Genomic DNA, 12889 nt, shown 5'->3' with positions numbered 1-12889 from the left:
TTCCCTTGGACTTCTGTTAGCCAGTCAGGGATGTGCTGGTGGGACCAGCTCCATTCCCTCTTCTCTCTCCCACTGTCAGGGAGCAGACATGAAGAGGGTTTGCACCAGCTGATCCACTCCACGAACAAACTGTTGGCTTGATGCAAGCCCTTGGAGCCAGAGCTGGGACAGGGAGCCCCTGTACCCCACAAGGGGCACTGCCAGGCTGTGCATTGCTAATCCTTCCACACCTTTCTCCACCATGACTGCTGCCATGCCTGCAGTGCTTGCCGTCCTCCTCCTCCTCATCCTCCCTGTGGCCAGGAAGCCTGGGGTGGGAGGAGGTAGCGTGCTGTGGTCCTGCATGGTGTTGGAGGCAGTCCCCTTGTGAGGAGGCAGGTTAGTCATTGGCATCCCAGGAGCATCCTCCATGTCCCAGCAGTGGCTGGAGCATTTCCCCTCCATTTGCAGCAGGAGCACCGTGGATGGCAGCAAGGGGAAAGATCCAGCCAAAATACAACCCAGCCATGCAGGGGGGGACGCTGCAAGCTGAGAGGGACACACACAAGCCTCCTTTCAGCAGCATGTGCCAGCCCCCTGCGCTCTGTTCTGCGTGGAAATGTGCTTCTCTCCTCATCCCACGAGCAAGCCCTGCTAGAACATCACCTCCTCGCAGCTCCCGTAGTCACTCTCCACCATGTCGGAGCCCTCGTAGTTGGGGGGTGGCAGGGGCTGGGCTCGGATGCTGGGCTGGTGGCCCAGCTCGCAGTCGGCGTAGGAGGGCTGGGCCACGCTCAGGCGCATGCTGACCCTCTTGTAGCCCGGCTCGGGCTGGAACGGGACCCCCTCGCCCTGCACCAGCTGTGCTGGGTAGTAGCTGATGGCCGTGTACTCGTTCTGGCACTGGGATGCTCCCATGTCCACGGGGCCCAGCGGCAGGAAGTCCTCCAGGTTCTGGTTGCTGTAGCGGGGTGGGATGGGGGCTCGCTTGTTGCTCTGGTCCAGCGGGAAGGGGAAGCCCCCGTAGAGAGCGACCGGCTCTGTGTCTGCAGGGGGAGGGGGCGGCGGCGGGAGAGGAGGGTGAGAGGAGGAGGCAGGGGGGCCTTGGATGATCTCGTAGTGGGAATACTCCTGGACATCTGAGGACATGTACCGGGGCGGCCAGTAGGTGGTTTCTGCTGGGTAGACTGGAACAAAAGAAAAGCCCTGTTAGCTGCAGCTCTAGTGGTTGTTGCCTCTCTCTTGCCCTCCTGCCAATTCCCTCTGTAGGCGCTGAGCCTGTAGGAGATGTGGCAGACTAGGGAGGAGATGAAGGGATAAGGGAGGTGTAGCTGCTAATTGGGGAATTGTGGGGACCTGAGATCACCCCTGGCTGTGCTGATGCAGAGTCCCCACCACCCTACAGATAACCACTACTCCAGCACCCAAAAGACACACTTCATCATTATGATTGGATGCAAGAAACTCATGTTATGAAGGGTCTGGGGCAGTGACACCCTGGATCTCTCCCTTTCCCTGCAGTTACTCTTGTGACAAACTCTTGCATGGGGTAACCTTGCTGTCCAGAGCCATTCAAGATGTTTCCCTGAGAATGTCATCCCTCTGCCCAGAAGCACTGGTGCAAATGTCTTCACTACACTCCTACTGACTTTTAGGATCTTATTTATTTTTCCAATTTTTCTCTTTTACAGGCTTTTTTGACCCAGGATCACAGCCTGCTGTGCATTAATGGTTTCCCTGTTGATTGTGTACAAAACCAAGCAGGTTACAGCAGAAAACTGGGATGTAGTGGTGAGCCAGGAGGAAAGAGCCAACGAAGGCCCTACAGCAGGGCTGGGGCAGCATGTGCCCCCACTTTGCTTTGGCCAACACCATTTTCCCCCCGTTTGCAAACTTCAGATCCACTTCCCAAGGGACAGAGGAATGTGTAAGAACAAGCAAAAGCTGTGGCTACTGACCCATCTCCTCCCTGGCCCAGGTGCACTTGATGAAGGACTCGTTGTCGGAGTTGGACGGGGGTGCAGCGGGGGGCAGGTTGGGGGCCACGCTGCACACGATGGTGCCCCGGTGCTTCGGGGCGTTGGCCGAGTTGAAGGTGACAAACTCCGGGGTGCCGGTGGCTTTGCGCTGCTCCGGCGTGGCCCGGTCCAGGTTGTTGTGCGCCGCGTCGCTGAGGATGTTGAGCTCGATGGGGGGCACGGGCTGGGTGCCCACGCCCACGCTCTTGGAGAATTCGCTCTTGGAGAGCAGGTCGGGGTCCTCGCGGGCCACGGGCTTGTGCGCCTTGGCGCGGTGGCGGCAGCGCTTGCGGACGAGCACGAAGGCCGCGGCCAGGATGGCCGCCCCCAGCACGCCGGCCGCGATCTCCGCGATCTCCTCGGGGCCCAGCGCCCACTGCGTGGGCACGATGGCGGGGGTGATGATGGGCTGGGTGCAGTAGTCCCCCTGGTAATCCGATGGGCAGATGCAGTACACGGAGCCCTGGCTGCTCACGCAGCGCCCGGCGTTGCGGCACGGGTTGTCTTGGCACTCCTCTGCCAGCTTCTCACACCTGTGGGGAGAAAGGGGATGCACCAGAACTGCCTGGTCCTGGTCAGGCTCTGGCTTACACCACCAAGGATGCTCTGTCCTGGTCTGCTCTCCCTCCCTCGCTGGATTCTTGCTACCTGCTTATCCTGGCAGAGAATCCTCGAGTATAAAATTATGCTTTTCAAGAGACCATGTTATACAGGGTGGTCCTATTTTTCAGTTGTACGCCCAAATTAAAATAGGGGGCTTTCTGCCTCAGAGGAGTGTTTGGAATTCTAGGGCTAACGCTGCATAGAGAGATGCTCCCATCCTGTAAAATCAGGGAGCCCAGGGTCAGTGTGAGGTGTGTTAACCTATTATGAAGCGTCCCATGTCCTCCAAGCTCTGTGGAGCCCCTGGATGGTCTGTGGATGTCTGCAGGTTGCAGCAAACATTTGGGAAAAGACTACCCCGTGAGCTGGTGAATGGACACCCTACCCTGTGAGGTGGTGAATGGACACCCTTGCTGGAGAGGCTTTTTGACATTTTATGGAGCATCTGTAGAACTCAGATGGAATTTCTGATTCTCTGTCCTGCTCTACCCTACACACTATCTAAATGTTTGCCAACAGTATTCCTTCCAACATCAATGACCTCCCAATGCTTGGGGGAATAGACAGTGCTTTAGTGGCTTTTCTTCCCTTTTTTTGTTCTCATTACTGAACAAACTCAGTGAGGTTTGCACTGCCCTTGTTGTAGTCAGTGGTTTAGGATGGGTGAGCTGGTGTGTGTGACATGCACCCACAGGCTCTGGCTGATGTCAGGTATTACACTGCCACCTAATGCTCAGACACAGGCTTTTATTCCAAGAGCTGAAGAGATAATTTCTGCCTTTGCCTTGACCCACAGGATGAACCACAGCTGCAAGCTGGGACAGAGATTTCTTTTGCATGAACTCCACAGAGCTGGTCCCAGATAGAAGCAATCTCTTTAGCACCCTGCAGGGTGGGTGCTTAGGCTACTGAAGCAGGGGGCACCTCCCAGCTCTGCCAGGCAGGTTCCCCCAGCCTCAGGGCACCCTCCTGCCAACCAGGGCAGTGTCTGCCTGTACCCTGCTGCCAGGCCCCCCATCACAGGTGAGCTGGCACCCACCAGAGCCAAGGTGTTCCCTTTTCTGCTGAACTCAGCTCCTGTCACAGGGAGCAGCAGTGTGTGCCAGCAGCACTGTGTCCCATCATGGAGAGTCTCTGCACTGCCCCACAGCACCTGCAGGCACCAAAGCATCTGTAAGCAGAGGAGATGTTTCTGTTTTCCCTCCTGCTCAGAGGGGCAGTGGCCACACGATGGCAGAGTTATTTGTGTCCTGTTCTGCTCAGCTCTGCCCTCCAACACCTCCCGGCTGCAATGCTCAGCTGCCTGCAGTTTGCAATTAATCCCAGAGCGTGTGGATCTGGTGAGCTCCAGAAACGTGCAATGCTCATGTTTTCAGCCCCTCATGGCATGTCACCTGTCCCAAAGCCCCCCAAGCCTCACCTTTCGCCCAGGTACCAGTCAGGGCAGTGGCAGGAGTAGCCAGTGGCCGAGAGGGTGCAGGTTCCCCCGTGCAGGCAGGGCTTGGACTCGCAGGGACTGTCCCCAAGCTCACAGTGCTCACCAGAGAACAGCCCGGGGCAGATGCAGGTGTAACCTAGAGAGGATGAGAGTGAACATACCCTTGTGGAAAAATGGGCAAGAACAGAGAGGAGCAGAGCCTGGTGCTGATGGCCCCCACAGTGGGCTTGCACAGCTACCCAAGCGCAGGAATTTGCTGCTGCAGCAGATGCTGTGGGACACCCAGGCCATCCCTGGAGGCCTGTGAGTTCATTACAGGACCTGCTATGGTTGCTGGAGGCTGGGTGGTCACTCTGGAGCAACAGAGTGACACTAGGGAGCTGTTTCAGCAACAAGTCAAGCCCGTCCTCTCCTGACACAGATCAGGGCATAGCTTTCTTGCATGGAGAAGATGAGGGACAAATCTGTGATAAAGGAAGGGGAACTTGGCTGGCTGATTCACAGTTTCTGACTCTGTTCAGTGCAATCCCCTGTAATTTGTTGTTCTCAGGAGTCTTCGGTCCTGCGAGTTCTCGTGGTATGAAGTGCCTGTCTCAACATGCCGAGTTTCTCCTGCTTGCAGGAGAGTCTGCTCACAGAGAGAGAGAAACCCAGCAGAGCCAAGGATTCGCAGGGGGCTCCTGCTGTTTGTGCTTTTGGGTGCTGTTTAGCATAGTCCTAAGCACGGCAATGTCCCTGGCTGTGCTGAGCTCCTGCTCGTCACCTGGCTGGTGCTGCTGTGCAGGAAATTCAGTTTCCACCTTGCAGCACTTGCAAAAGACTTGAAAAGTCTTTGCTACTCATCCACAAGCTGAACAACCCTGCTTTAGAGCACGGGGCAAACAACCTGGGCCTGTTCCCACACGTGTGTCAGGGGCTGTACCAGAAGGACGTGCTGCCACTGGTGCAGCAGGTGCTGGACATTGCCCACAGGGCTGTGTGTGCCCAAACACATGTCCTGGATGTGGGGCTCACTTGTGTTTGCGGTCCTGGGGTGGTGCTGGGCTGGCCTGGGTCCTCTCCCCACAGCTGTGTTCTCACACGGCCACGTGGTTCCCCAGGCTGGCTCCCACAGGCGAGTCCCTGCCTGTGCTGGAATCCCACGCCTGAGATCCCTGGGCACAGCTCTGCATGAACTCGTGCTGCCTGCCCAGGGTCCCCAGGATGGGGCCCATGGCACTCAGGGAACCAGGATAACCTCACAAATAAACACCTCTGGGGCAATCCCTTCCCTGCAGCAGTGCCCTGCCTGGGACCATGTCCCACAGGTTCTTTCCTGGTCAGCTGGGCCATCTGCAGGATTCACTGTTCTTCATTCTGGAAGGAAACTAGGGAAGGGTGCTGGATGATCATTAGGTTATTACTGAGGGAGTGATTTTTCACCTCCCCCTCCCACTGTATTCTCTCTGCAATGAAAGCAGGGGATGCCTTGACTTAGACCAGAGATGTGTTTTCCCCTCGTGGGCTTTGAGCCCCTTTCAGCCCAGCCAGGGAGGTTTTCTGTGCAGAGGGTCTGCAGGCTGAGGTGTGAGTGCCAGCCAGACTAACTGTTCTGCACATTTACACCTGGTGTCAAACAAGTTCACCTGAAGCAGGCAGCTGCTGAGTCGACAGGGCTGGGAATCTTGTTCCCAGAGGCAGCGGGCAGGGCAGGAGAAGGTGGTGCCTCCTCTGTCCTCACTTGCTCGCCAGGCAGGGTGTGCTTTGGCAAGGGCCCCAAAGAGCTGCAGGAGCAGCTTCTGCCCCACACAGCAGCGTGGGAAGTGCCCCACTGCCCCTCGGAGGGGCTGAGGCACAGGCAGTACCATCTCACAGATGGGGTGTTATGGGGTGCAGCCCTGCGGTGCTGGCAGCCACAGCTAGTTGTAGGGCAGTGACACACGGGTGGACATCACTGGGAGCAGCTCCTCTGCTCACAGCCCCTGTCCCTGTGATACAGGTCACTGCAAGGAGCCCCTCTGATGGCAGGAACGGGGCAGCAGGGACACAGCCTGGGGCAGAGCCTGTATCAAACCTCTTTTGGGTGTGTGCACCCCACGTTAGCCTGGGACTCTTGGATTTGAGCTTACGGTTTTCCCATATCCCTTTGCATAGCCCTGGGGAGTCGCTCATTGCAGTGGGAAGAGACCAAGACCTTGGCTTGTTTCTGCCCAGATACCATCACCACATGATCCCATCTTGCCCGATTCCAGCCTTGTTAACAGCTCCTTAAGCAAAAAGGATGCAGAGGGGTGGGTGGAATCTCTATATGCATTCGAGTTTTTGGCAACACTCTGCTCTCCTATGTCATGCACACTCCTTAGAAACACCTTCCTGCCCTCTGGGCCCACGGTCCACTGGTGAGAGCCAGGATGATGATCTCACACCCTGCAGCTGCTGCTGCACTGAGTCACCTGAGGTCCCCTGGGACAGAGGATCTCTGCTTCCCCTCTGGAACAGCCCCTCCACAAGGGTGAAAGAAGTTGCTGCATCTTTCCCCCCCTCAATGCTCTCCTGCAGCTCCGTGTGGGATGTTCACATACCTCCTCCGTGAGTTTCGGAGCACATCCCGTTGTTGAGGCAAGGGTTGCTGCTGCAGGCACCGGTGGGGGAGCAGCACTGCCTTATCCCCACCTGCTCCAAGACTTCCTTCGACTGCCCTTTCCCGGGAAGGAGAACCACTTCTCTGCCGTTGACTGCAACCACGTCCAGGCAGCCCCTGAACCCCCGCGTGACTCTCTGGGACTGCAGCGACTGCCGGAGGCCCCCAAAAACCAGGTCTCGTCTGCCCTGGGAGCCACTGCAGGTGCCTGGCAGCTGCAGAGAGGCATTGCCCAGGCCGTCGATGAGCAGGTGGACGGAAGTGTTCTTCACCTCCAGGAACACCGAGTGCCACTCGCCGTCGCTCACGAAGCGTGAGGAGGAGAGGTTCCCAGAGGAGCTCCCCTGGCAGCTGTAGCTGAGGTGAGGCACTCCATTAACCATCTGTAAAACACAGAAGTCACAGGTAGCTGTGACACAGGTGGCTGCTGTTTCATGAAGGGTTTCAACATTTCTCCTGCTGCTTGTTCCCCCCTCTCCTGGCCTTCACATTGACAGTTGAGATTACTCCCAATTTTCCTCTTCCAAGAAGTACCAAATGCAGCCCCTTTCACCTTTTTAAACCTATGCCTGGATCAATTAAGTGACTGAAACTCCTTTATTTTGTAAAACACCTTCATCTCTGGCACAATTTCACGCGTGGTCCTGCCTGGCAGCCTTTGACCAGCATGCAAGGAGGGAAGCCCATCTTTCCATGTAATAGAGCCATGAGATCATACAGCTACTGCTGCAGCTGCTTGCCCTTTCTCCCACCTTCCTGAGTCTGATCAGAGCCTGGCACTCAGACTATCCATAAGTGCATCACCAGCCACAGATGGACTCCTGTTCTGGGCCACGTGGCTTTTGTTCTGTTCTCACTGTCTCATTAGTGGTGGGGAAGGTGCTGGAGCAGTTGCCCCTTTGGCAGGGGTGAGGGTGGTGAAAGAACCTTATTGAGGAGAAGCACTGGCAGCTTTCTCTGGAGGAAAAAAGAAAATTTGGGAGGCAGAGAAAGGAATTACTGTTATACCCATGCTAGAAAACCAAGCCAAAGTTACTGATATGTGCTGCAATCCAATCCCTGATCTCCACCAGACTGGAGAGAGACAAGGTACTGAGCTGCTAAAAGTGAACCACACCAACATCCTCTGCATTAAATTGGGACTCAGAAATTACTATTTCTGGCCCAATATTAATCTTTACAAGTCATATAGGATAGAGAATGGAAAAGTTAGTTGTGTTGTTTCAGGGTGAAGTCAGGGTTAAACCCGTTTTTCACCTTTATCTCCCCAGTGCTTTGTTGATAAAACCTGTCTCACAGAAGCCAGAAACCTATGGAAAAAGAGAAAAGAGATGGAATGAGGAGCTGGTGGGAAACCTGCAAAGCCTGCTGTGTAACATCAATCAATTCATCCCAGGCAAGAGAGATGTCCTTGGGGGACATTAGAGACAGCAAGGAGGGTTTGGTTCTTGGAAGGAGTTAGGACAGCAGGAATGATTATGGGCTACAGTGACTCTAGAGAAACCACACACAATATGAAGGGGCTACTCTGGAGCAGAGCAGGACAACAGCTAACTCTTAGAGAACCCACGGTATAAAAAATACCAGTGGGAGGAGAGAGCAACTGCTGAAGGAAGAAAGAACAAGAAGCAGCTGGCACATGGCATGGAAGGGCCTCAGGGCAACACATGTGTAAATCCTTTTGCACAACTGGCAAGCACACCAGAGAACTTTGTCACTTCACTTCATCTGCAGGAACATGATTTCTCTTCAGATGGGTCTGTAGATTCGGCTTATCAATTTCTGGGGCTGGGAGACAGCTGAGAACTCAATTCCCTGGAGCAAGAACTGACACACTGCCAAGCCTTTCCCAGCTTGCCTGGTCTGCCAATCTCTTCCTGCAACCTATTTCTGAACATCAGGAGAGCTTAGAGACTGGAAAAGTGATGATACTCATAATCTTGGGAGAGCTCACCCTCTTAATCAAAACTACAAACCATCACTTATGGTCCTTTCAAGGTTTTGGCTCCTATCTGGAGTACTCAGTCTACAAAGTTTAAAATCTCGAGGGAGTCCTTCAATTTTATCAGGCCAGGTGGTTTAGAACCCTTTTTATCCCTAAGATATTACTAGTAAAGTGAGCCAGGATATAAATGATTCACAGGTGCTTTTATGGAGGAGGGTTTATGAATGTTTCCTATTGAAAAGATTGTGGAGACAAGCTTGGGCACAGGAGATCATGGGCTCACTGAATTCCACCAATAATGAGCCTTTTCTCTCTTGACTCCCTGTGCTGGCCTGGATCAGTGGAGTTTCTTGCCATCTTGAACTTCCTAAGCACCACGTAAAGTGCTTGATTTCTTCTGATGAACTCTTTGGTGACTCTCCTTCCCAGAAGTGAGGTAGAAAGCATGAGACCCTTCATGAGAAGTTTTTCTCACTGGCCCTTTACATTTCAGTCTCATGTCACTCTCAGAGATGGGTGCAGGACACATGGATGATATTTCTCTGCTCCTGCTCTTTAGGAGTGATGGCTGTGGCAGCAGGAGCTTGAAATATGTGCAAAAGGCATATGCGTGGGGGTTGGCTGCTGTGCAGCTCCCTGTCTGTATGTGTCTTTTGTAACTGTGGAAAGCTGGAACAAGAGGAAGAAGGGGTTGTGAAACTATGAGAAGGGATGGGGAAATCCAAGGACAGGATGAACACTTCCAGGTAGGTTGTAGTGTATAGATCTCAACGTGATCAGTTGGACAAATCTCAAGGACAAATCTCTGTAAGCTGGTAAGCATGCCCTGTGATCTTAGTCTGAATTCAGTTGATGAGGAACATATAAAAGAGCTTTCCTTAGTCATCTGCTGCCTTCCTTCTGTTGCCAAAGTGGAATAGGGAGATGATCTTTGAATGCTTCAGTAAGTTCAGTGTTCAGTTGAAGGGAGGAGAGTAATCAGAATGAAATATTCCTGTCTCTGCAGGTGTCTAAAACAGTGAAACTATCTGAAGAAAGTGGCTGAAAAGAGGGGGGTGTGTGTGTAAAATAGAATTTAGGATTCCTGTTCTGTCTTTTCTGTCCATTATTGTAAAGGACCTTTAATCTGAGCTATGGGAGAAAGTTTGCCCTTTGCTGAAGTAGAAACAAACTGGTTTGTGGACAACTCCACCTGATAAATTCTTTGTCCTGAGAGGTGAGATGCAAGAGAGGAATGAAGAAACAAGAAAGAAAGTGATGTAGACCTACTATGGGCGTCTTATGACTTCACCAGAAGTCACACAAGAGACCAACACATGCACTTACATGTACAGAGGATGATTTCCCATTGTGGTTGCAGCAATTGCCAAACTGTGCTTGGCTCTCATTCGGTCTTCCCAAGTCTTGTATTTCACCAATTACTAAGGGTACATATTTTTGCATATTCTTACTGTGATTCCCTTCCCCGACAGAGTAAAACTTTTGTAGCTGTGGAGAGAAATCCCCCTGCACTGCCAAACCCACCTCCAGAGTGGCGTGGTCGGTCCCGTTGGCGTGGAACACGACTGCGTGATGCTGGCGGGTCTTGAGGCGAAAGTGCATGTGCCAGGAGCCAACCTGGGAGTGCTGGTACCAAATGTAGCTGTGGCCCCCAAACCTCACAGCCGTTCCTGAAAGGAAAATGAAAGAAAGGTCTCATCTCTGTGGCACTTTGAGGCTATGGACTGTATTAAGCCTCACCTCTTTTGCTAGCCTGATGCCACAGCTGTTCAGGAGCAGTTCTATCCACAGCAACCCATGGATCCCTACACTGCAACTCCCACAGCCTCACCAGGAACTCCCAGTATTTCTTCTATGCACTCAACTGTGAAGCAACCCTGAAATATCAGCCTGGCTATTTCTGTCCTTCAAAGTGTCCTCAGCGTGGTCTACAACACCCTTGAATTTCTCCATCCTTAGTAAGTTTTTATGCTACTCTGTGGTATCCCCTTACATTCCTTCCCTAGTGTTACTAATCCCTGCTCCCTCCAATTATTTCTTGAAGTATCCTAGAGCCAGTGTAACAAATATACTTTATTTGGCTTTCCTCAAATTTATCAGTTATTCTGTGCTCTGCCAGGTCCAGGATCAACACATGAGATCACAGATAAAAAATTCTGATCACTGACCTTCATTTCCTGCTAAGTATGAGCGACTTTCCTCAATCAGAGAGACAGATGTTGCTGTTATTAAATGCTACAGGAGATCAATTTAAAAAAATAGACTGTATGAAACTTTCAGATTCTAAAGTCTTTGAAGTTGTGGGCAGAACTGTTGGTCACTGGGCAACAAAATTCCATGGAAAATCCAGATGCTCTATGTTGTGTTTTCTGAGAGAAAACACAACATGCCCAGGTTTATAGGGTCAGACACTGCCAGGAAGGATTGCTCACCATTGCACGAGCAGATCTGCTCCAGGCTGTGCCGTGGGGTGAGGACGCTGAGCCGGGCAGTGCTGTACGTGGACATCATGCCTGGGTCCAGCTGGATGGTCTCCCTGCAGACACGGTGGGCACAGTCTGACCCGTGACAGGGCACATGGATCGCTTTCTTCATCCGGAGCCCGACGAGCTGGTCCATCTCCCCAGCTGACCCAGTGAGCTTGCTGGCCAGCACCCGCGGCTCATACAAGGAGCCGTGTGGCTCTCCAACAGCCAGGAGCAGATCCACTCCATCAGAGGCAGCTGCAGGCTGCAGGCTGGCCATGTGGATGTTCTGGCGCCGGGTGACAAGGATGTTCCCCAGAAATCTCTGCAGGTTGCGCCAGTGGTCCCCCACAAACTCCTCGGGGGAGAGGTGTCGGAAGTGCAGCACCACGGCCTTGTCCAAGGCCTCCTGCGTGAAGCACCACACGTGGACGCTGACGCTCGTGGTGGCTGTGAACGTTCCGTCACTCACTGTCACATTCAGAAGGTAATGGCCATGGGGGAGCTTGTCCCCAGCAATGATCTTCCCATCTGCAGCCCCGACAGAGAAGAGCCCCTCCTTGGGCACCTGTGCCACCAGAGTGTACACCAGCGTGTCGTGGGGGTCCCGGTCCGTGGCGTGGATCTTGCCCAGAACGCCGCCTCGGAAGGCCTCCTCGTTGGTGGTGACGAATATTTCCAGGGGAAGGGCTGAGGGGGCGTATTGGCTCTGCTCAGTCACTTGGATATTTATAAATGCAGACGAGGAGAGGGGAGGGATGCCGCTGTCGGAGACCTGGCAAGGAAAAGAGAGGGATCTGTTACAGCCACACGCTGACTTACTGTCACCTCACCTGACTGGTGAGGTCTTCAAAGGAGAGTGCCTTTCAGGGAGCAGAGAGTGGAAGCTCTCAGGCAGCAGGTTGGGAGTGAAGAAGGAATGGGAAAAACTGGCAGCAGCGTTGGAGCTCTGCCTGGAGAAGGCCCTAGGGAAAAGGGCAGCATCCCTTCCTTAGGGACGGATGGAGGAGACTGATGAGGCCTTGGAGACTGATTGAGGCCTTCTGCTAGTGGTGAGGTCATGCTCACTTCCCTGTGCATTCAGCAGCAGCTGAGGCACCTCTGAGTGGCTCTGAATTCCTGAGGGTTAATAATTTTTTGTGATGTTGCCAATCTTTGTGGTTCCACGTGAAATTGAGTGTAGGGAGATGTAAAGCAGTTACGCACATCAACACACTCGCTCACCCTCCAGGCTGTGTAAGCCCCTGTCCCACCTCTGACAATGTCTGTCTAGCATTGAGTCAAGGAACCTCAAACAGAAAAATGCGAATAATCAGATTATGGGATAAATTTCTCCCTAATGCTAAGCAGTTAGAGGTTGAGGTTTGTAATATAATAGTACCCAGCTTTTACAACAATTGCCATTACTGAAGAAGTATGTACTTTACATGTTATTATCCTTTTGTTTGTAATGGACTATCCCTACTGATAATGTTGAAAAATAATGAATTCATTCTGCAACAGTAGAAATCCTTTTTGAAGAGGAACTGAAACCACTTCTTAAATGACAAGGATAATTAGAGAAAGCTTGTAGGACCAGATCCAGGTCTCACTTTAAATTGGAATTCACTAGAATGATTATGGGGAAAGCATCTGTCTAAGGAAACTGCTGACAGAGTATTGTTCATGATCATATTATCTGATTTTATCAACACAGAAGCTGGCCCCCTGCTTCTTGTGGGCAGACTGTGTGGAGAAATGAGCTCTGCAGCTGGCTCCAAGCTGCAAAATTTGTGCCTGGATTGGATTTCTTCAAAGCCAGAGATGTTTTCATTTAGCTGG

General features: G+C 52.7%; 1 protein-coding gene across 1 annotated transcript in view; it reads right to left on the bottom strand.

The window, feature by feature from the left end:
- Positions 1 to 633: 633 nt before the first annotated feature.
- FAT2 (FAT atypical cadherin 2) overlaps positions 634 to 12889 on the bottom strand; it is a 43564-nt gene continuing 31308 nt past the window's right edge. Inside the window, exons 18-23 of the mRNA XM_041397737.1 lie at positions 11036 to 11843; positions 10128 to 10273; positions 6600 to 7041; positions 4021 to 4174; positions 1938 to 2530; positions 634 to 1166 (exon numbers count right to left, since the gene is read on the bottom strand). Of these exons, the coding sequence (XP_041253671.1) occupies positions 634 to 1166; positions 1938 to 2530; positions 4021 to 4174; positions 6600 to 7041; positions 10128 to 10273; positions 11036 to 11843 (2676 nt within the window). The remainder of the gene's footprint in view (positions 1167 to 1937; positions 2531 to 4020; positions 4175 to 6599; positions 7042 to 10127; positions 10274 to 11035; positions 11844 to 12889) is intronic.

This window comes from Onychostruthus taczanowskii, unplaced genomic scaffold (genome assembly GCF_017590055.1).
Source record: "Onychostruthus taczanowskii isolate IOZ18803 unplaced genomic scaffold, ASM1759005v1 scaffold14, whole genome shotgun sequence".
Classification (NCBI taxonomy): domain Eukaryota; kingdom Metazoa; phylum Chordata; class Aves; order Passeriformes; family Passeridae; genus Onychostruthus; species Onychostruthus taczanowskii.
Note: the sequence above shows the minus strand (reverse complement) of the source record. Positions and strands in the feature narration are given on the sequence as shown.